Source organism: Eubalaena glacialis, chromosome 14, assembly GCF_028564815.1.
Source record: "Eubalaena glacialis isolate mEubGla1 chromosome 14, mEubGla1.1.hap2.+ XY, whole genome shotgun sequence".
Lineage (NCBI taxonomy): Eukaryota > Metazoa > Chordata > Mammalia > Artiodactyla > Balaenidae > Eubalaena > Eubalaena glacialis.
In genome coordinates, this window is record NC_083729.1 from 79,776,580 (window position 1) to 79,800,875 (window position 24,296).

General features: G+C 51.4%; 1 protein-coding gene and 1 pseudogene across 2 annotated transcripts in view; both read right to left on the bottom strand.

Moving 5' to 3' along the window:
* Positions 1–17,622: 17,622 nt before the first annotated feature.
* Positions 17,623–23,836, bottom strand: LOC133105015 (uncharacterized; annotated as a pseudogene).
* The window catches only part of POLR1A (RNA polymerase I subunit A), a 77,020-nt gene continuing 75,765 nt past the window's right edge, over positions 23,042–24,296 (bottom strand). Inside the window, exon 33 of one of the 2 annotated variants that reach the window (XM_061210724.1) lies at positions 23,042–24,132. In XM_061210724.1, coding sequence (XP_061066707.1) covers positions 24,032–24,132 — 101 coding nt within the window. In that variant the 3' untranslated portion in view covers positions 23,042–24,031. The remainder of the gene's footprint in view (positions 24,133–24,296) is intronic. The other variant, XM_061210723.1, reaches the window with a different exon arrangement.

Sequence of the window (24,296 nt, forward strand, 5' to 3'; positions counted from 1 at the left end):
GTCAGAAGGCCCTTATCACCGTCCCCCTGCCAGGCCTCAGCTCCAGGCTCCCCACCCCACCAGAGGCACCCGTTTTCCCCCTGCTGGCCCTGCCTAGCTGCAGGAATCCCAGTGCCCGGCAAACAGAGGCCCAAGACCTCTGAGCCCCGTGCCCCTCCCCCTCTCCATCCCCATTTACCATTTTAGAGAGGAAGCTGAGGCTGGAGAGAGGCCAGGCCTGCCCACGCCCGTTTCACCACGTGGGCCGCTTAGCCCTGCTGGGAGCCAGGGGTTCAACAGATCCCCGAAGCAGCAAAACCCCCAGGGGCTGGAAGGCCCCAAGCCAATCCAGTCCAAACTGAGGGTGTCAAAACCAGAAGGCAGGGCTTGTGATTACAGCACTGCCTCTCACCAGCTGTCACCCAGGTGTCCCCAGGGCACTCCCTTCACAACAATATAACCAACAAGGACACCGCCTTTAAGCCGAGCCCCTGAAGCCCCCCAGGCTGGGGGAGGGGTGGGATGTCCAGATGGGCAGCAAGAGGAGCCTGGGCTTCGGACCAGCGCTGGGGGGGCTTCAGTCCCAGCTGGGTGACCTGGGAGAAGTTAGGTAACCTCCCCGAGCCTCAGCTTTACCATCTGTAAAAAGGGAGCAGTAAACACTTTCGACACACCTTCCTGGGATGTGGTAAGGACTGGACAGGACAGTAAACGATGCGTTTAGCAGGGCACGGAGAGAGCGCTGGATGAACAGATCAGGTGCGGCTATTACCCATTTGACGACCTTTCCCCACAACTCTGGGCACCAAGTCAGGCTCTCGGGGATAAAGGAGCCACAGGGAGCAAAGGGAGAGCCCTCAAGTGACCCCCAGAGAGGCCTGACCCCGCCTGAGGCAGGAGTCCCTGGCCTGAGGGAGAACGAGGCAGCAAATGTTTGAGTTGCAAGGGGCCCCCCCTAACATTCCTGTTGGGGTTTTACATGGGGTGGCCAGTTAGTTCCTGGAATGTCCAAGAAAAATAAACTGGTTATTGAGTGAAATTGCAGCCTGGCTAAGGCAGGTGGGTCTGCTTTAAATTTAACACAGTGTTTCTGAGATTCTTTTCATCTCCTGGCCACCGCTGGTCTGTGGAGACATTACCTCACTTCACCTTCCGGCTCTGAGGCGGGGCAGCTGACAGGGAGTGGGCCTGGGGGTGGGATGAGATGGGGTGCTGAGAGCCCCACCCCGGGCTCCTGGGGGCCCGGAGTGAGCAGGCCGCCTTCCTCCAACAACTCGGTCTACCTCTGGGGCTGGGGGTTCTGGAATTGGGGGATGCGGGGATGCTCCCACATGCAGTCAACCCCATCCTTGGTATTTAGCTGAGGAATTACGGCATTTGCAAATACACTGCTTTCCCAGGAGTACTTGAAAAAAAACTCGGCTGCAGTTTTCCAAGTCCAAGGTTGGTCCCTTTCAAACATTTAGGCGCTGGGTGGCCGTGCCTGCTGGCTCCTCCCAGAATTCCAGCTGCTTTAGCTGGCAAACTGACGAAGAGGCCAGCGTCCCCGCGGGGTGCCTTGGTCAAAGGTGGAGTTCCCTTCTGGTTTTGGAAATTGCTTTTGGCCGGGCTTGCCAGCTTGCGGAGTCCTTGAAAATTCCAGAGTGTTGGAGGCAGACCCGAGTGTGTGAGTCCCTGACCCCTAGACAAAGATTGCCTGATCTGACTCAGACCTTGAATAGCCTTATCTTTAAAATGGGGATGAGGGAGGACTTCCCTGGCGGTCCAGTGGTTAGGACTCCGCGCTTTCACTGCTGGGGCCTGGGTTCAGTCCCTGGTCCGGGAACTAAGATCCCGCAAGCCGCGTGGCCAAAAAAGTAGTAATAATAAAAATAAAATAAAATAGAATGGGGATAAGGGGACCTACCTCCCATCAGGGCTGTTACGTGGATTAAATGAAATCGTGTGCTCAAGGTTCCTTTGTTTCAAACGAAGCGGACCTCAAGTTCTTTGGTTGTAACACACAGAAACTTCCTCAAGCTGCTCTTTGTAAAAGGGGAATTTTTTCTATGGAATTAAGGGACTTTCATGAAAACAGGCCACCAGTCCTCTCAGAAAACTGAAACCAGGACCCTGAAAAGGGATTTGCAGTGTCCCTCATCCTGCACTGTCTCCACGTGCCCTTGGGTGCCTGCTTCTTGGGGCCTCAACTCATCTCCTCTCCCTGCAGACCAGCTTCCAAAGAGAAAGACCCCTTCACTCACCAAGCAAAGCCTTGGCTTTACATCATTTCCTCAAGCTAGGTCCATAGTTTGTGCTCTGTAAAGGACAGGCCAGTTTCTACTGTGTTCTTTGATTTGTATGTCAATATTAACTTGCTGAATATTCCGTTTGTCCCTCCAGATCTGCTCCCCTTTCTCCTCCACCTTGCTCTGTCCCCAGGGGCTGACCTGTGTGAACTGTCCCTGGAGCTCCCCCCCCTTCTGGGTTCTGGCTGACTTCAGCCCATAGTAGACACCAGCAGGAAATAGGAGGGCAGGAGGAAAGAGCCTGCAGGGCGTTGATTGTTCTAGCGCCTTGCCAGTGGGGGTGGGCTGGCAGCTGTTTGGCTGGTTCCTACACTGAAGGCCACAGCAGCTTTCCAGCGACCCCATCCTTCAGCTACAGGCCTCTCCGGGTTCTCGTAACCACTTCCTCTCCTGGTCCCTTCAAGCTGACCGTGCTGATGGCTCTCCACGTTACCATCCCAGAGGTGCTCTACCATCTTGGTTCGTTTCCTTTCATCTTGTCCACATCTCTGTAAAAGTCACTACACATGGTCCATTTATTATGTTCTCTCCGGTAAAAAGGCTGTAACTTTGTTGCCATCTCTCTCCTGTTGGGACTCTGGTGATTCGATGAGATCAAGGGACAAGTTTGTCTCCCTGCTCCACCTCCCACTCTGGCTCCCGCAGGAAGTGGATAAAGAGCTAGAAGGCCTTTGAGATAAAAATTATAAATAAGATACCCAGAACCGAGAAGATAGCCAGGATTCTTTTGGCAGGGAAAAATAATACATGTGCACTGCAGGGGGAGTTACTTCTTTTGAAAGAAACTCTCCATTTTCCTGGGAGAGTGTGACCCACATAAAAGAGTTGGAAATAGGAATATGCTACCAGTTCAGTTAGGGCCCTCTCTCTTTCTTAGGGCACAGCTGTCTACAAGTGAGCATCATACAGGTTGTGAACAGAGGATATTTTTAAATTGTCAACTTCTCTGTATTTTTCACTCCCAAGTTCGTTGGATTGGTCACCAGAATCTCTGTCTTTTCCTTTCCTTTTCCAGTTTGGCCCATGCACATCTCACTTTGGGCTTTGACCATGACCGTAGCCTAGGTCAGATCTCCCTGTCTCCAGTCTCTCTTGCCCAGTCTGTTCCACGGCTCACTGTCAGATTTGTCTTGGCTTCACGCAAGCCTGTGCATGTCGAGTCCCACATCAGAAGCATTCCACGGCTTCCTGGTGAAACATCTGAAAGCTTCAGCCTGACGACATTCAAGCCCTCTGCAGTTGGTCCCCGACTCAACTTTCTGGCCTAACTCCGTTTCCAGGAACTTCCTGCTCCTGATGAATCAGTTTCCTCACTGACCTGCCAATCCTCCTTCCCCACCCGCTCCATCTTCGCATCAACGTGCAGCCCAGGAACTTCCCTGCTGGTCCAGTGGTAAAGAATCCGCCTTACAGCGCAGGGGACGCCGGTTTGATCCCTGGTCAGGGAACTAAGATCCCACATGCCGCGGGGCAACTAAGCCCGCGCGTGCCACAAACTACAGAGCCCACACACTCTGGAGACTGCGCGCCACAACTAGAGAGAGAATAAAAAAAAAAAAACCCTGCACGCCACAACTAGAGAGAAGCCCGTGCTCCACAATGAAGGGCCCGCGCGCCGTAACTAAAGACCCGATGCAGCCAAAAATAACAATAATAATAAAAATAAATGTGCAGTCCAAATCCCACTTCCAGGTAAGGCCTGCCCTGCCCTCTCAGCCACAGGTGACTGCTCACGTTGAACTCCTACCATTCCGAAGAGGACTGCTGAGAGTCCAGGAGGAAAGGTTGAGGGAAGGATAGCTGAGTTCAGGCCAGTTAAAGAGTCTGTGCTTGCCCACTTGGATATCACTCGTGGTCTCTCAGAGGACCTGTGTGTGCCTCCCCGTGAGCTAACTCCATCCCAGAGGAGCTGAGGGGATGACCTTTTGGTGTCATCTCCTCTTCAGGCCTCTCCATTCTCTGATTTCACTCTCTGGTTCCATCACGTGGTGGTGCTAGTTGCTTCTCTCTTCACAGACAGTCCTGGGACCCCTGGTTGTCTCATTTAAATGCTTGGGTCAAAGGTTATGTCAGAGTCTTGTGGATTCCTGGACACTGGGCTGCTCTTAGCTCCCTGGGAATCCTAAGCACGTACCAGGAAGGGCTTCCCCCGGGAGGTGCATTCACGGCACATTCCGCTTATCTTCAGATGGGGTGTCCCAGCCTGGCCTGTCAATGCCAGGACACCCCATGTCTTCTTAGAAAACCCAAGTCTTCTGTTGCATTTGAGGTTAAGCCTCAGTTGGTTTCAACCATCTTTAGTTACACACACACAGAGCTTTGAGGATCCATACTACTTTCGATCATTCATTCCAGACTTTGTAATTGCCTTGACTATATAAAAAAAAGGCCTTTACGACACTGTAACAATGAATATCATGCAATTACTTTTTTGGCAATTGATTATGCATGACTTAAGAAACCATAGATTTGTAAGTTTCGTTTATCCCTGAGAGAATGCCAGAACAATTAGCTACACATTAGATTGTCATCACTTAGAACAGGGTCTGCAGCCTGTTCGGAACCGGGCTGCACGGCAGGAGGTGAGCGGAGGGAGAGTGAGCGAAGCTTCATCTGCCGCTCCCCATGGCTCCCCATCGCTCACATTACTGCCTGAACCAACCCCCCACCACCCCATCCGTGGAAAAATTGTCTCCCACGAAGCCGGTCCCTGGTGCCAGAAGGGTTGGGGATGGCTGACTTAGAATATAGATTGGAAACAAAAAGAATTTAAATATCTCCACTACTCACCTATTAGAATGGCCAAAATACAGAACAAGACAATGCCAAATGCTGGTGAGGATGTTCTATGAATGAGCAGAAGTTCTCATTCATCGCTGGTGGGAATGCAAAATGTACAACACTTTGGAAGACAAGTTGACAGTTTCTGGATTTTCGTTACAGGGAATTGCTCCATGTGTAGCTGTATATTTGGTGTGTCCATGAGAGGAGGGAAATTCAAGAGCCTCCTATGTCCTTATCCTGGTGACATTGTGCATTAGCTTTTTTTTTTTTTTTTTAATTAATTTATTTATTTATTTATGGCTGTGTTGGATCTTCGCTTCTGTGCGAGGGCTTTCTCCAGTTGCGGCAAGTGGGGGCCACTCTTCATCGCGGTGCGCGGGCCTCTCACTATCGCGGCCTCTCCTGTTGCGGAGCACAGGCTCCAGACGCACAGGCTCAGCAATTGTGGCTCACGGGCCCAGCTGCTCCGCGGCATGTGAGATCCTCCCAGACCAGGGCTCGAACCCATGTCCCCTGCATCGGCAGGCAGATTCTCAACCACTGCGCCACCAGGGAAGCCCCTGCATTAGCTTTTTTTAAGAGCATTATGCTCATTCATTAGTGGTCTCGTGTCATCACCCGGCATTACTAATCCTAGATCTGTGATCTTCAAAATAACATATTCAGGATAAAGATAAAAATTAAGCAGGACTAAATAATTTATATCATCAAAAAAAAAAAGAATTTAAATTGGAATATTTTTTAAGTTTAAAAAAAAAAGATAGAGAAAATACTGGTCCTTGGAGCCAGTGTGAGCTTTTCTTCTTTTTTTTTTTTTTGGCCACACACCATGTGGGATCTTTGTTCCCCGACCGGGGTTTGAACCTGCATCCCTGCATTGGAAGCATGGCATCTTAACCACTGGACCACCAGGGAAGTCCCATGAGCCAGTGTAAGTTTACTAGGAATAAATCGTGCCAAACTAATTTCATATTCTTTCTTTGTAGAGTCACCAGGCTGATAGATGAGAGAGCTACTAAAGAGATAAGAGTCAAAGAATGCTAGGTGAAGTGCATTGGTTTCCACTGGCAGATAATGAAGCCCCTCATAGTAGCTGGGATAGTCATTAACACTGTGCACAAAGATTCTATCTATCTCTCCTCCTCTCACTCACATAGTGGAGTCAAATCTGACCTCTGTATCCCGACACCGAATTAAATCTCGGAGACAGAGTTTTGGGTGAAGTAGAAAAGAATAGCTTTATTGCTTTGCCAGGCAAAGGGGGCCACAGAGGGCTAGTGCCCCATTCTTTTGATTGGTTGGTGGTGACGTAAGTGGGAGTCAGCATCATCAACCTTCTGGTTCCAACTGGTCTAGTGTCTAGTGCTTGTGGGCAGCATACCATCATTAACCTTTAACTTCTCCCACCTGGTGAGGGTTTCAGTATCTGCAAAACAGCTCAAAGATATTGTTGTCTGTATCCCTTGAAGGGGAACCAGGACGTTGCCCCAAGGCTGCACTATTGTTTCTTTTGACTGTTCCTCCCCTGTCTCTGCATCCCCTCCCTTCCCTAATTAGCAACTATTTGAACCTGCTCAAGGAACTCAGGGAAGGTATGGAGGCTGAATGAAGCCTATTTCCTGTAATCAAGAAATGGGGGACACAGAAAGGCTTTTGTGCCCAGGAGCCCCACAGGGTCCTGCTCGGTATCAATAGCAGGGCTGCATTTTCTTGCCTTCTTTGAAGTTAGGTGTTGTCATGTAAACAGCTTCAGCCAATGAAACGTGAGTGGGAGGACACTCCATGATGAGTCCTTGGATGAGCACTCACAGACAGTCGGCACCTTGACTGCAGCCTTGTGGGACCTTGAGCAGAAGACTCAGCTTAGTCACACCCAGACTCTTGACCCATGGAAACTGTGAGATTATACATGTGTGTTCTTTTAAGTTATTAAGTTTGTGGAATTTTGTTATGCAGCCAAAAGGAACTAATATACCATGCTATGGATTTAAGATCTTATCCTGTGTCCAAGGAGAATCTATGGGTTGCTTTAAGGATGGGAGTGCCAGGATCAAATGTATATTTTTTAGAGATCACTCTGGCTGGTTCAAGAGGATGAGTGTGGGAGCAGCGAGACCATTTGGGAGGCTACTGAGGTGACATAGCAGAGGCAGGAGGTGACATAATTGCTGGGATTCCACTAATGGCAAAGAATAGAAAGAGATGGGCTGATTCAAAATATACTTGGGAAGTAGGTGATAGATTGGGAGGGTGGAGGGTAGTGAAGGAAAGATCAACAACGTCTTCCAGGCTTTGGGTGTGAGTAGCTGTGACAGGGAACCCTAGAAGGGAAAACTTGTCTGCAGGAAACACCTCCTTGGAATCCTTCCTGGAAATTCTCTGTGCTAGTCAGGAATGCAATGGCTGCTAGTGACAGAAAACCCAAATGACTGGGCTTTAATGATAAAGATGTTTAATTACATCACATAAAAAAGGCCTGGAGGTAGGAGTTCCAAGTTGGTTCAGGAGTTTGTGGAAACAGGAAACTATATGAGCCACATATTCTTTAATTCAGCCCAGGCTAGAAAAGTCTAATCCAAGTTCAAGGCTGCAAGCCTGAGGTTAATGAAAAAACTTGACAGAATGGGAGTCAATGACACAGCTGCCTAAGGAAGACAGGTCCTGAGCTAGCCATTATATCTCATCAGATAAAGAAAAAGCAAATATTTAAATACCTATTACCATACAATGTAAGTTAAAACTATACTTTTTTGGTATAGTTTCATCATAAAATTCAGTTTCTGTCTATTCACTTCTTAATAAAGAAGGACAGAGTTTTCCTGAAATAGTGAAAGTTTGCTAGTTCTAAGAATCATTGACTTACAAAACCTTGAGACCAGGGACTTCCCTGGTGGTCCAGTGGTTAAGAATCCTCCTTCCAACACAGGGGAAGCAGGTTCGATCCCTGGCAGGGGAACTAAGATCCCACATGCCGTGGGACAACTAAGCCCACGTGCCGCAACTACTGAGCGCACTCGGGCCAGAAGTTGAGAGCCCGCGCTCCTCAACAAAAGCGCCCGCATGCTGCAACTAAGACCCGACCAGCCAAATTAATTAATTAATTAATTAAAATTTAAAAACAAAAAAACCTTGAGACCAGAATATGTCTGTTCCAGTAACATTTACCAGGACGTTTGTTGTAGAAAACTGAGTTTGTTCACATAAAGTTGAAAATTCTATTTGAATAGGCCTTTGATCTTATCCACCGGTCCAGGTGACAGTGAACTTCCCTTGACCTCATTGATCTCATTCTCATTTACTCAACTTACATAGGAAGACTGTGCAGATTTTCCTAAAATTAGGAAAACAGTGAAAGGCATGGTCCTCTTTGTAAAATATAAGACTGATGACAATAGATGAACTTTAAAATACAATGCAGAATTGAAATTGGTCACAGTGTTACTGAACCAAACTTGGGTCCACTTGCCCTCATGTAGTAAAGCCAATCTACTGACACCAGGTTGTGGTGAAGGAAAGTGCAGCGTTTATTGTAAGGTGTCAAGCAAGGAGAACGGGTGGCTCATGCTCAAAAACCCTAAACTCCCTGAAGGATTTCAGCAAAGCATTTTTAAAGGCCAGGTGAGGGAGGGGCCTCCCAGGGTCTGTGATCAGCTCGTGCACAATTCTCTGATTGGCTGATGGTGAGGTAACAGGGTGGTGTCACAGGGGTTAACATTATCAACCCTTAGGCACCAGTAGGTCCGGGCCTACGTGCTCATGGTCATCAATTAGTTAATTTCTTCCATTTGATTGGGGTTTTAGCATCTGTAAAGCAACTCTGAAAATGTGCATCAGATACGACTATCTAGGGACTTCAGAGGGGAGCTACAGTAGAGGATATGGGGGAGGGGTCTGTCCCAGAAAGGCCCAATAGGGTCCTGTTCGGTTACGACAACAGGCTCTGCCATGTCAGCCAGAAGTGGCCCTCTGGCCACTTCCCAGGGGTTCCCTGGTCTTCCCAGTGGCAGCAGGACGTCTGTCTCAGCTCTGCACCCTCGCAGGACCATGCACAGCAGGAAGTGGAGGACGAGGACAGCCCTCTTCCGTATGGAAAACAAGGATCTTCCCGGAAGCCACTTACTTGTCATTGTCGGCCAGGTCAAGAGCAAAGGGGGTGGGGTTACTCTTGGCTTAGACTAATCAGAGGCTGGGTGTACTGCAGCCTGGTTGAAAGTGGGGCTCTCTTAGTAAGGGAAGCAGGGGCTGAGGGTGCACAGCCCTGGCCCCCTTCTGGGGGCCCACAGTAGAAGACACAAAATGCGCAGAAAATGACTGTGAAAAGATTCCATTTTTACAATGCAATAAACATCAAACAACTTTGCTGGGGAGTAAGGAGCCTCGTAGAGAGTGAGCCACCCAGGATTCTTGTCATGGGACTCGGGTTTGTCTACAGGCGGGCTTCGAACAGAGCCCTTCTCAAAGCGCTTCTGAGGGGGCCGAGCACTTAGCAGGGAGGTCACTGGGTGAGCACAGATGCCTCACCTTCTCCCTGTGACTCCACCCCCAGGGACTCGACTGCCTTCTTGGCTGGACTCGTGGGACCTCCAGGAAGATGCTGAGGAAGTGGAAAGGCCAGCGCCCTCTGGGTGGGTCTCCTGGGAAGGCCTGTGGGGGCCTGGGAAATGATCACAGGCTTTATCCAGCCTTGGGAAACTCACTGGAGGCCAGGTCCTGGTTGAGAGCTGCGTCCTGGGCCCCCCTTGGGCCCTAAGCAGAGCTGGGCTTGGCTTCCTTCTCTCCCAGCAGTAACTACATGAGACAGTGGCCACGGTAAGGAGACAGAACCTGGAGTGAACCAGCTGCAGGAAGTCCTGGCTTTGTTCTCGAGGCTGTGAGGCCCAGAGAGCAGGCACTGGTGCTAGGTCTTCGCTGTCTCGTGTGGCTCCAGCAATCCCTCCTGATATGGTCTCCTCTCCTCAGCCCCATGCTCCCCTCTTCGACTGCAGGCAAACAGGGGGATGCACTGGCCTAAACACGCCCACCCAGCCCTGTGCCTGCTCACTTGCCTTCCCCAGCCAACGAGAAGGGGGCACAGCCTCTGGTCTTCCCAGCACATGGCTCAGGGTGGTCCTGCTGCTGACACGGGCCACGAGCTCCTCACGGGCTGGAGCACGTTTCACAGGGCTAAGCACGGCGCTGGCTGAGAACTAGTGCTCAGTGGGGAGAGGCCACAGCAGACAGAGCAGGAGCAGGGCCAGGGCAGTGGGTCCATCTGCAGCCCTCAAGGGGCTCAAGCACGTGGCACATGGCAGGGGCAGCACAGCTGAGCCTGGGAACAGGGGTGACAGGCAGGGGAGAGGCAGCCCCCCAACACACACACACTCAGACACACGCTCACAGTTACATGAGCTGCGTTCTAACAGGTATACTGGAGACTTGAATCCATTTCCCCTTTAACCGTGGCACCCTCTCCCCATCACATACACCCTTACCTGCTCTTGATTGCCTGTGTCACAGCAATGGTTAACACGTGCCCCTTGTTTCCCATCAGAAGACAAATCAATCCCTCCCTTGCTCTACCGGGCTTGGAGGCCACAGAATGTATTTTCTTCTCATTCAAAGTGACGTCAGCCAGAGGATGGGGTTGGCAGTGCTGGGATAAGTGGAGGTGCAGGGGTGGTGGGGCAGAAGGAAGGGCAAAGGCCTCAGCAGCTCTAGGAGACAATGGCAGCAAGAGCCACCTTGTGATCTGGACAGACCCTGGTCCAGGCATCCATGTAGCCTCTAGGAAAAATGCAGCATCTCCAGTAGAGATGTAGCATCTCCAGTATGGGGTAAGAGAGAGAGGAGTGAACACTTTCAAGGAGATTTCCAAGCATCTTTGATCGTTCTGCCGTACCTCACAGTCGGCTGTGAAACTTCAATGAGATCATAGATGTGAAATGCGCTTTGAGACAACTACTCACTTGTTGACTCATTCATCGAAAATGTGTTGAGAGCCTAGAATGTGTCAGGCATTGTGCTTGAGCCAAGAGAGAGGGTAGAAAAGATAAACACATAAAACAGAGAAAGAAAATATACAGTACATGAGCCACCACAATCCCTCCTTTCTAAGCCCACAGTACATGAGCCACCCCAATCCCTCCTTTCTAAGCCCCAGGCAGACATGACTAATCAAGCATAGCTCTCTTTATCACAGAACCTGGGAAGGACCTCAGAATTCTTCTCAACACAGTTCTCTAGGCAGCTACTCCTAATTGAATGTTACGGATTGAATATTTGTTCCCCTCCCAAATTCATATGTTGAAGCCCTAACCTCCAGGGTGGCTGTATTTAGAGATTGGGTCCCTACGGAGCAATTATGATTAAATGCAGTCTTAAGGGTGGGGTCCTGATGTTATAGTATTAGTGTCCTTATAAGAAGAGATGCCAGAGAGCTCACTCCCTCTCTCCCTGTCCTCACATGTGAGGACATGTGAACACATAGCAAGATGGCAGCTGCCTATAAGCCAAGAAAAGAAGCCTCAGAATGAAACCTACCTTGTAGGCACGTTGATCTTGGACTTCCAGCCTCCAGAACTGTGAAAATAAATTTCTGTTGTTCAAACTACCTAGTCTGGGGTATTCTGTTATAGCAGCCTGAGCAGACCAAGACACTGAGTCAACATGAAGGATGATGTTTGTCATTCCTGGGGCAAAGACATGGAGGTATTGATAGGTGAAGTTGGTGTCAGAAACAGGGAGCAGCACGGTATGTCCAGGGCCCATGATGTTTAGAGAGGGGAGTGGACAGAGATGGGACTGGAGAGCAAGGCAGCCACCATAGCACATGTGGATGTGTAGGCCATGCCAGGACCTTGGGACTTACCCTAAAAGCATTGGGGAATGATCATCAGGTCCGCATTTAGAAAGATCAATCTGGGACTTCCCTGGTGGCGCAGTGGTTGGGAATCCGCCTGCCAATGCAGGGGACACAGGTTCGTTCCCTGGTCTGGGGGGGGGGTCCCACATGCCACGGAGTAGCTAAGCCCGCGAGCCACAACTACTGAGCCTGCGTGCTGCAACTACTGAAGCCCGTGTGCCTAGAGCCAGTGCTCTGCAACAAGAGAAGCCACCTCAATGAGACGCCTGTGCACTGCAACAAAGAGTAGCCCCCACTCGCCGCAACTAGAGAAAGCCTGCACGCAGCAACAAAGACCCAACGCAGCCAAAAATAAATTAATTAATTAAAAAAAATCAATCTGATGACAATCCGTCTATGTGCAGGCTTGATAGCAGGCAGGCAGGGATGGAGGTGGGAGGTCGGTAGGTAGCTGCCCCATGGATCAAGCATGGGATGGACCTGAGCCATGTGAGAGGACAGGCTTGGTGACCAATTGGCTGCAGACTAAGAGGAAGAGGTGAGGTGAGTTCCGGGTTTCAGGTTTGGACGATGGGTTGGATGGATGTCCCTCCCTTTGACAGGAATGTGATCTCCTATGGGGAGATCTCCTGTAGGCAGGCCCCAGGTTGAGAGCAGAAGTCCCTGAACCTCACTGCAGCCACATGCTATTGGTCAGAGTTAGGCTCAGGCCAGCCCAGATTCAACGTGGGTGGGGATTGCCCAAGAGTGTGAATACAGGGAGGTGTGATTCCTTGGAGCCACTGGGTAACAATCTGCCACCACATCCAAGTAACAGGCAGGAAGGAAGGGGAAGGACAAGTCCCAAAGCCAGAGGCACCTGCCACCTGGGCCTGTGGCCTTTGACGAGCTCTCCCTGAAGCCCCGCTCTGACTTCCTCTGGGCCAGAAAAGAACCAGGTCACGTGAACACGCTTAGCTGCAAGGGAGTCTGGGAAACTGAATGTTTTCACCTGAGCACATTCTCATCCCCTCAAAACCCTGAATTCTCAGTAGGGAGAAGGGGAGCACGGCTTTAAGTAGGCCACTAGCAGAGTCTTCTGTGGAAGTCTCAGGGGGGTGGGGGGGGAATAACAACCACTGAACACCTTTATGGGAGAGAAGCCATGCTTAGTGCTTTACACAGAATTTGGTTCAGTAGGTCGAGGGTGGGGCCCAAGAATTTGCATCTCTAACCAGCGCCCAGGGGATGCCAAGGCTGCGGAAGTGAAACCACGCTTTGAGTGGCCCTGAGCTGGGTTACACTGAGGAAACAAGCAACTCCCAAATCTCAGAAGCTTAAGTGACAAAGGCTTGTTTCTTACTCATGTGACCTGTCCACTGTGAGTTGCTGGGGCTTTGCTCCCAGGAACCAGGTGGCCAGAGCAGAGGGAGAGAAGTCACGGCAAAGCACCATCTGGCTCCTTCGAGTTGCATGGCTGTGCCCGATATCAGACGTCAGACAGGGAGGAGGAGCTGCTTTGGTGAATGATCCTGTGGGCTACCACAGGCTTCATAGAAGCAGTGGGATTTGAGCTGGCTGGGCTTTGAAGGATGAACAGGAGCTTACCCTGCAGAGAAGGGGGAGAACATTCCAGGCTGAGGAAACACCAAAAATTAACTACCATTGATGGAGTACTGGTTACGTGCTAGAAGCTTTCGGATCGCTTCCTTCTTAGCCCTCACAAGAACCCCGAGATAGTATTGGTCCCTTTCATGAAAGAGGAGACTGCGAGTTTGAGATCAGGTCACAGTGCCAGAACATGGGAGTCCAGGAAATTGAACCCAATGTCCAGGGCTTTCTTACCCTTGTCACTGTGGTGTCAGGGAGGTGGTATGGCTGTGTAGGAGATTTGCAGAATGATCTGTGTGATGCTGTTTCCTGGAAATTGGTTCCAACATCCAGAGGATTTGGGGGGTGGGGACAGTGGGACTCATTAACGGATAGCAATTTTTATTGTGGTTAAATATATATGACATGAAATTTACCATTTTTAAGTGTACAGTTCAGTGGCATAAGTACGTTCACATTGTTGGGCACCATCACCACCATCCATCTCCAGAGCTTTCTCATCTTGCAAAACTGAAACTCTGTACCCATTAAACACTAACTCCCCAATACCCCTCCCACCAGCCTCTGGCAACCACCATTCTACTTTCTGTCTCTATGACGCTGACGACTCTATTCCATATAAGTGGAATCATACAGTATTTGTCCTTGTGTGTCTGGCTCACTTCACTTAGCATAATGTCTTCACTGTTCATCCATGTTGTACCACGTATTGAAACATCATTCCTTTTTATAGCCCAATAATAGTCCATTGCATGCATGAACCCCGTTTTGTTTATTCATTCATCCATTGATGGATATTTGGGTTGTCTCCACCTTTTGGCTATTGTGACTAATGCTGCTATGAACATGGGTATGCAAATATCTCTTGGAGTCCCTGCTCTGAATTCTTTTGTGTATATACCCAGAAGTGGGACTGCTGTGTCCAGAGGAATTTTTAACATAAAGGACTTTATATGGGTCAGAGGTGCTGGTGGGCTTCGTTGGGGTCCAGGGGAAAATGCTGCCCACCAGCAAAGTAGGAGGAGGCCCAAGACCCCCCAGGTTCCTCACTGCTCTCCCCTCCCCACCAGGATGTCCTGGTTAGGCACCCCTCACCTGCTGCGGGGGGAGGTGGGGCTGCGGGAGCCCCGACCCACCACCCAGGTGCAGAAAGTCTCTCTGCCCGGTTATTTAACTGTTTATCAGGCATAGATCTTGCCCCCCAAGGAGTTGGGAATTTCTCCAGGGAGAACAGCCCTTAACCTCTCTAAGCCTCTCTTTTTCTGGCTATAAAACTGAGGTGCTGGTATTGGCCCGCCTACCTCACAGATTGTCAGGAGGTTCAAATGAACTAATGGACGTGAGGGACACGGAGATGCTGCTTCCTGCTGGAGACCCACCCCCCGCTCCCGGGCTGCCCTCCACGCACCCCTCTTGGTGGGTCAAACAGGGGCACTGCTGGGGTGACGGTCTGCAAAGGCTGAGGCTGCTTCCACAAGGCCGGAAGAGCCCCTGGGGCTGAAATAGCTAAAAAGAGGACAGCTCAGTAAGATCACTTCCTCAAGACAGTTCTGGGGCAGTGGTTTGCAAATTAGAACATGACTGAGAATCCCCCAGAGGGCTTGTTAACACAGAGAACGGACCCACCCCAGAGTTTCTGATTCAGGAAGGCTAGGGTGGGCCCCAAGAATTTGCTCTCCTACAAGTTCTGAGGCTGCTGAGGTGATTCTGAGGCTGCTGATCTGGGGACTGCATTCTGAGAACCACGGCTCTAGAAAATGGAGGAAAAAAGATGTTTATTTTGAAGACCACGGACACATGAGTTCCTGCCATCCCTCCTTTCCTCTCCCCTCCCTTTCTTGTTTCTTTCCTTCCTCCTTTGTCCAACATTTATTATTAGAGCACAGAGGCTGGCCTGGGTTGACCAGATGGTCCTTGGCTGCCCGGGGCCCGAGGCCTGTGCTGTGACCGGATGCAGAGGAGTCTGCATGAGTCAGGCTGCCGGGGGGAGGGAAAATACCATGTTCTGGGCGAGGGGCCAGGCAGCCTTCCAGGCCCTGCAAGAGCCCAGGGCACTGTGCAAGGCCGGGGCAGCCTTCCCCCGGGGTCAGGTGGTGCCCACACAGCAGGACACTGGGTGAGGAGCTGGTCTTGGGAGAGGCACCTGATATGGTGCCGTGCCAGGCCCGGCAGCCCAGCCCTAAGGCGCTTGCCAGGCTAGGTCTTCCGAGGCAGGGCTGGAGGTTAGGACTGTGGTTAGGACTCCACGCTTCCACTGCAGGGGCACAGGTTCAATCCCTGGTTGGGGAACTAAGATCCCGCAGATTGAGGGCTGGAAAGCAGGCTGAGAGGCTCAGTGAGTAGGGGCAGAGGTCCACGGGCACTAGGGGCAGCCAGCCCTTGGCCCTTAGACGGCCAGGTTGTGACATTTTTCTTTGAAGGCTCCAGCGTCCTTGTGTCCCACCCCGTGACCCATGGTGGACCCTGCAGTCCACCTTCCCAGAGACTCATCCATCAGGCTTCCCTGGACCTTCCCTCTCCTCCCTAACAGACCAGGGTCTCATTCCTCAGGGCCCCCTTTCCTATTTTCAAAGGAGATCACAAACCAATCCGATCAATGGAACCTAATATGGTCCCCTGTGTCCATCATCAGAACCCAACAAAAGCGCCAGGAGATGAACTGCAGAGGCTCAGCTCCAAGAGGGACGCCAAACCTGGGCGTCTTCCCTGGAATTTGATCTGACCCCAGGGCATTGCTTTCACCTTCTCCAGACCTATTTCTTCAATCAAGAAATGGGGCCAATAGGACGAGTGCCGAAGGGCTGAGGGGATCATACCAGCTAGTATCACGGGAATCCTGGGTAACTGGTACCTCTCTCCTCTGCAGCCAAGGGCTGGGCCCCAGGTTCTGAGATTCTTTCTGGTAACACACATGACATAGTTCTCAAACTCTTCAAAATTTACCCCCACTTTGATTGGGGCCATAGGTTGGGGTTCTTAGTTCCTTAAGGTGGCTGCTTGCTGTTTATTTGTTCCAGTTTCATCTCATGAGCTGCCAGCTCCCCAGCCAGGCAAAGCACGGGACCCCCTCCCCGCACTTGGCTGTCCCGTCTGTACCTCTGGAAGGCACACTCAGAAGGGGTGCTCCCTGGCCGGGGGACGCATTTGGTACCCTCCCGTCTGCCAGCCACGCTCCACGTAGGCGGCCTCTGATGCGAAAACCCCTTCCTTGGGGTCTGAGCAGAGGGGGTGGGCGCAGTGCGGAGAGCGGGAGCCCAGGCTCTGGAGCCTGCGGTCGGGCTGCAGATCCTCGTGCCTCCACATGTTGACTGTGCCCACGCGTTCCCGGGGAAGGAGGGGCGTAACCGTATCCCTCGCTGCCCTGGGTGAGCCGCAGGGGAGGGTGGGTGTCCGCACCTGGGACCCAGCTAAGAACAGCTGTGCAGGAGCGCAGGGCTCCTCTCCATGCTCTGCTCCTGACTTCGGGAACTTTTCTGCTGTTACCACGGTCCCTGCAGCACTATGGAGATGCTGTGTGCAGACCTCCTGTTGGTCCCTCACAAGGGGGAGCTTGCTCTGTCAGTCAATCTCCGTACCTCAGAAGATGCCCAGCTGCCCTGACTAGAGTCTAGGGGTGAGCAGGGCCCTATGTGGCCAGCAGCGAACCTCCCTAACCACAGTGTGGGCTCTGCACTGAATTTTTGGCCTGTATTATCTCATTTAATTTGGGAAGGGGTGGAAGTATTTAATGCGGATGACACAAGGTTATCTATATCTGTAAGAAATAAGAGTTCTTAAAAATTGACAGTAAAGGTCAATAGAAACCAACCAATAGAAAATGGGCAAAGGATACAGATAGACAATTCTCGTTTAAGTGCATATCAGACTAGCCAATACACGTCTGAAAAGAGGCTCAGAAGTATGAAGAGGGAATTGCAAATTAAAGTAACAATGAGAGGCATTGTTTACCTCTCAGAGTGGCTAAAATTTCAATGATTCCATTTTGTAAAAGAAACAATGTTCCTCCCCCCTTCCCCACCTCCCCCCGCCCCCCCCCCCCCCCCCCGGCCCCCATAGATGTGTATGTGGCAGGGTTTTCTCAACTCCAGCACAACTGACATTTAGGGCCAGATAATTCTTTTTTTTTTTTCTTAATGAATAAGGCAGCTTATTAACCCAGCATCATTTGTTGTAATGCTTCTTGTTGGCAGCTGCCACCTGTCCAGCGATTCTGTCCAGATCTCTCTGTCCCGAACATGTCAGTTTGCAGCCCCCATCTTGGTCGTTTCCCACCACCTTCAGCCCCTCTGGGGCTCAGAGGGCCCGGCGGGCCCCGCTCCTGGAGCCTGTGCTGAAATGGCTGGGCAGGACACTTTCTCTGCCGTCCCCCCAGAGATCTCGGTCATGGAGCCGCCCCAGCGCCACGCTGGAGGTACAGGTGCAGTGCTGTGGGAGCAGCTCGTGTGTAGAGCCACAGGGCGTGAGCTCTTTGTGCTTGGCCAGCTTGACAGTGTCCACCCATTCAGGGCCTTTCAAGCTTCCCGGACTTTCTGAGGAAGGCTGCCAGAACTCTGACGAACTCCCGCTGGTTCACGTCTTTTACAGTAACTCCAGGCGTCGTGGGGCCTCCGCACTGCCAGCCAGGGGAAAGGAGGGGACAATTCTTGATTGCAGGGGCTGTCCTTGTATTGTAGGGTATGTAGCAGCATCTCTGGCCTCTACCCACTAGATGACAGTAGCACACCCCCTGCTCTCCAGTTGTGATGACCAAGGATGACACTGCCAAATGTGCAGGGGGCAAAACTGTCCCCCACCTCTGCTTGAAAACCACTTGGTATATAGGTAAACATTTACAGCTGCGTATGCTTTAATGAACACTTATTTAATTTTAATCACTATTTTACAGATAAGGAAACTGAGGCACACAGAGGCCAAGTAACTGTCAGCTGAGGACCCAAGATTCCAAGAGGAGTCTCATTTCATAGCTCAGTTTCTTGCCTGAAATGCAGCCACGCTGCTCAACTACATTTTTGAGGTTTGACTGGTTGAATGTACCGGGACTTCAGATTCACATTTCCAGGCAAGAACCACGGGTCAGGGAAGGGGAGCCCAGGCCTGTGGTGTCTGAAACTGTCACATATGAGGCCACAGCTCCAGGGCTGGCTTGGCTCCCTGAGATGACAGTGCTGGGCGGCCAGTCCAAAAAGCATCAGCCAGCAGGGCCACCTGACCTCTGAGCAGGGCTGACCACCATTTGCAAAGAAAGGCCTAGAGGCTGAACCCCAGGGTCGGGGCGGGGGAAGGTGGAGGAGCTTGGATGGGGGCAGGTGCAGGAGGCGGGTGGTGATGACTGGACTCCTGATTCTTCCTCATTTCCCTCCCTTCTGGCCTCTGAGCACCCAAGTGCCTCCTCACTGTCCTTCCCACACTGCCCTCTCCCCAGAGCCCCGCTACAGCCAGCTGGGTGGGCAACAGCCCTACCCGGAGCGGCAGGGGAGGTGGGCGGGTGCATGTTCACACGATGCCTGGTGGCTTCCTCAACCTTTGGCTGGGTCACAATGGGCTGAATTTCCTGTTGGCTCGTCTGTTTGGGGCCCTAGACCATGAGCTCTGTGAAGGCAGAGCCTGGGTAGTTCCTGTATCCTTGGGGGTCTGGTGCAGTGGGCATCAAGATTGGGTGGGTGCAGGATGAGGGAAGGAGGTGGGAGAGGGGCAATTGCTCAAGGGCTGAGCAGCTCCAGTGACACCCAAGCCCAGCCCTGGTGAGCTGAGGTGCTCAGCTCTGCCCCGTGGGACTAGGTTCTGGCCTTTCCCTGGATCTGTGAACAAAGCAGAGCTGTGAGGAGTTTTCAACTGAACAGGGCTCCTGATTGCCTCTCCTGGGAGGAGACAAGAGCTGCTTAAAGAACTTGAGGCATGATCCTCATTCAATAATTCAAGCTTAGCTTCTTAAACGGAAACTTCTCTTGGAGCTGCTTCTAGAAACACTTGCTGGTTGTGTCCCCTCCTCCTGCCCCTGCAGGTCCCCTGCTGGTAGGAACGTGTAAGTTGAAAAAGCAGTTGCCCCTGATGTGCTGGGCTGGGAAGCAGCATCACCACCTCTTTCTTTGCTGAGCCCCCAGGTAGAGCTGATCAAGGCGTCCTTTGAACCCCACTGTATTCTTGGCACCATGAGAACTTTAGCACACACACGCACTCCTGCTTTCTGAAGACAGGGGTCAGACCTTAAGATCTTTGTGGAGAAACCTGGCGTCCATGACTCACCTGTTGAGAAGTCAACACACCAATAGGATGGTGGCTGTGACTCGGCACAACTTAGGGCTTATTCTATGTCGGTGATTCTCAACCCTGCTCACATTAGACTCATGCCCCAGGCTCGTTAAATCAGAATCTCTGGGACAGTGGTCCTGTAATCACAGGTTTTATAAGCTCTCCAGGTGTTTCCAATGCGCAGAGTTGAGGACCTCTGTTCTAAGTGGACTTTGGCAAAAGGGGGGCTTGACGGTGTAGAAATATTGAAATTTTAGACTGTAGCTATTTTGGCGCTTGTGACTGAACTAAGAGCCCTATGTAAGCGAGGCAGGAGAAAGAAGATCACACCAGGTTTGGGATACCTGCAGAGTCCAGCAAATCCATCACCTGAACTGCATAGCCGCAAACACGAGTGGCAACTTGTTCGCTCATGCTGCGGTCCAGCGCCACCCACTCATGAGTGGGTGAAGTCACAGAGCAGAGAAGTCGTTGATGGACGACTTGTCACCTAGCCAGCTTTTGAGGACTGGTCTTTCCTATTTCGAGAACATTCTCTGGACTCCTACAGCCCCCAAATCAATCATAAACTCAAAATTTTAGGGTTGGCAAGCAACAAAGAGACACTTCTTAAGTGGTTCCTAACTCTGTGTAGGTGCAGACCACCTAAGGGCCCCAACATCTGATTGGATCCCGCAACCCAAATCAAATCCACGATGAAATGCCACCTCACACCCATCAGGATGGCCAATATATATATATATGGTATTTCATCATGGATTTTATTATGTATATAAAACATATAAAACAAAACAGGAAATAACAAGTATTGGCAAGGGTGTGGAGAACCCTTGCGCAGTGTCGGTAGGAATGTGAAACGGTTCAGTCACTGTGGAAAATAGTATGGCAGCTCTTCAAAACATTAAAATAGAACTGCTGTGTGATTCAACAATTCTCCTTCTGGGTCTAAACCCAAAATAATTGAAAGCAGGTACTTTAACAGATATTTGTACACCTATGTTCATAGCAGCATCATTCATAAGAGCCAAAAGGTGGAAGCAACCCCAAAGTCCACTGACAGGTAAATGGATAAACAAAATATGGTACATACATACAATGGAGTATTATTCAGCCTTAAAAACAGGGAAATTCTGACACGTGCTACAACATAGATGAACATTGTGGATATTATGTTAAGTAAGCCAATCACAGAAGGACAAATACTGTATCATTCCACCTATATCAGGCAGTAGTCAAATTCAGAGACAGAAAGTAGGATGGTGGTTATCAAGGGCTGGTGGGAGGGAGGAATGGGGAGTTATCGTTGAATGGGTACAGTTTTAGTTTTGCGATGAAGGTAACTGTGATGATTATGCAACAATGAAACTACTTAATGTCACTGCACTGCACACTTAAAAATGGTTAAGGTGGTAAATTTTATGTTATTTTTACCAAAGTTAAAAAAAAAACAAAAAACCCACAGCCTAGTTCTGGGGTGGGCACACATGAAGGAGCCCACATTTTCACCAGAAGTGGTTTATCAGAGTAATGGCCTGTAACAGCCCTGAAAGGACCAGGGAGGCCCAGGGGAACCTACATGTATTTTGGCACCTGTATTTTGGGGGACGAGGACAGACTAGGAATGGGACAGGGGGCTTTATCCATTCCTCGGTTTTCTTCTCGATTCAGGTAGAAAATGTCTCAAAGACTCACTGGGGTACCTGTGGGAATGCTGGTAGTGTTTTTGATGAGAATCTAGAGAGGGGAGATTTTTTAAAAATTTAACTGTTGTTAGAAGCAAGCAAGTAGGTAGGAATTGATACACGAAGGGGCAGGGTGGGGAGGACATCCAGGAGCAGTGTCTGGTCCAGCACCTTGGGGTTCTGCAAGAACTCGTAGCTTCTGTGAAGTTTGGGAACCCCGCCAATCACAATCCATTCCACTTTGATTAAAAAAAAAAAAAGATCATTCAGGGGAATTCCCTGGCGGGCCAGTGGTTAGGACTCTGTGCTTTCACCGCTGAGGGTGTGGGTGCACTAAGATCCCATAAGCCGCGTGGCACAGCCAAAATAATAAAAAAATTTAAAAAATAATAGAAATAAAGAAATGAAGTTGGTAAATATTAAAAGAAAAAAATCATGCAGCTTGATCTATTCTCTTCATCAGGTTTGACTTGGACCTACTTGTGGCTCTCTCCAAAAATCAACTTTGCCCTCAGAGAGGAGCCTTTACAATACTGAGAATATTCCAAAGGACATGCCATCTTAAATGGCAAAGGAGGCCACCCCCAGAGGCTTCTCAACAAAGAGTGGCACTGAAGTGAGTGTGTAAATCCCATAGGGGAGAAGGGAGTCCTGGTCTACCAAGATGTGCAAGCCTGGAACGCCTGCTTACAAACCAGGGGTAGGTCTCCCAGGAGAGAAACACACATAGAACGGAGCTGCCCAGGACACGCATGGATGGTCGGGCAGGAAGGGCAGGGGGCCGTCACCCGCCTCCCAACGCAGGTCAGGGGTCTGATTTCAGCAAGCACGTCGGCCCTGACCACGTTTGGGGCTTGCTTCTTCACCTCCGCACCCTCAGTTCCCAGGTGGGGCTGAGCCGTGACACTCAAGTGCTTACGCCAAGCCCTAGGGCCAGGTAACCACATGCTTATTTGTCCAATGGGTACCTTGTGAACTCCTCTGAAGACCCTCTCCCACAGTCCGGTATGAGTGGAAATCATCAGGTTATAAATTGGTCCTTTAACACCCAGAGTGCACATCTTCACCTGTGGTGCGGATTCCATCCTGACCCTTCTTCCTGCGCCCCTCAGAAGCTGTCCATAATCCTCTGTCCCCAAGCCCTGGTTGAACCCTATTTCTTCTTTTTTTTTTTTTTTGGCCACGCTGTGCAGCACGCTGTATCTTAGTTCCCCAACCAAGGAGCGAACCTGCGCCCCCTGCAGTGGAAGCGCAGAGTCCTAACCACTGGACCGCCAGGGAAGTCCCAGGTGAACCCTGTTTCTGCCAGGTTTTCTCCAGTGTGGGCACAGGACACACAGGCTGGGTCCCGTTGTCACGTACCCGGAGGGAGCTGCATGGTGACTCTCCCCAGGCGAGGCCTCCCTTCCCAGCCCAGACACACATAGCTAGCTCCTTCCCACTGGCTTCTGCTCTCCTGGCCTCAGGGCCAGAAGCTGGCTGTGGAAGGGGGACACCACAGGGCCAGGCTGGGGTCAGAGTGGGAGGCTGCCAGGGCTGAGCTCTCCCTCCACGTCCTCTGCCAAAAAAACAGGAAGAGGAATCCGAGATGTGACTGCGCTGAGTAATTCCAGTCCCAGGCTCTCAAGTCACAGATGTAGAAACCACAAACCAAAGAGCAAAGAACAAAACCAAAAAGCCCGCACTCTTGTAGATTATTTTCCTCCCAACAGCTAGTTCCAGTGATGTTTATTACTCAGCCTGAGTTGGAATAACATTAGACAAAAATAGAAACAGCCTCTGGTTTTACAAAGCCTCGGTACAAGTCCTCTGACTTTTCTGTCCATGCCAGGGCCCCTTGCTGCGGGTACCAGAGGTCAAGGGAGCCCAGATGACCCCGGATGGGGCAGAGCCTGCAGAGGGACGCAGGCCTCAGTGCTGGCTTGAGAGCAGAGCTAGGGAAAGACAGCCGGGCAACCTGCTCAAGCGGTACAGCCCGGCTGGCGATCCAGGGTTTTATGTCTGGAGGTGAGCTGCTGGGGCCCCGAAGAGACCAGCCCCGGACTCAGGGCTGATCTGGTTCAGAAGGACACGCAGCCACATGACAACAGGGCCATGGCTCTGCCCCAGGCACAGAAGCTGGGTGGGTGGAGGTCTCCACCATCCTGTGCTTGTTCCAGAGAAAGCCTTAGCGGGGGACTCTTTGGGAACTCTGTCCCCAGGGGCTGGTGCAGCCAGGAGGAGCAGGTCATGGAGCAGCAGGGCTCCTGCTCGTCGTGAGGCCGCAGGAAGCCTGCCTGCAGTCACTGGCTGCTCACAGCACTGAGACCTCGCGCCCCTACCCTGGAGGGGCCAGGGGTTCCACCTCCAAGGCCTCCTGCAGCACAGGGGGCGGTCCGGCCGCCTCGGAGGGGCTCGGGGGAATTGGTGAACCTCGTGCGCATCCTGAGATGGGAGGGGCGAGGATGAGCAATGTGGCCACTTTCCAGGTGAAGCCGGTCCAGCCCAGAGGCCGGCTGCTTTTTGGAACCCCCAAAGTCACTGCCGGGCTCTGCACTGTCACCACGAACTGCCCGGGACTCCGGTCTCCCGGTCCTCTCCTGTGACGGGCAGGCCAGGTGGCCAGTGCGCAGGGGCTGCTATCTCAGGGGCTGCTTGAGCTCGAAGAGGCCTGTCCCGCCCTTGACGACCTTCCCGACCACGAGGCAGGCTGACGGGGACCTCAGCTCATCGCGGGATCCTGGGAGAGACACAAGCGTGCTCATTAGGTGGCTGAGGGAGAAGTCGGGGGTGGTGGAAGGCGATGCGGGGCGGCCCTCAACACTGAGGCTGGGCGGGTGGGCACCTCCGAGGCCACGAGGGGTGATGCTGAGGCTTGGGGTCTGATGGGAATGAGGCCGCGCT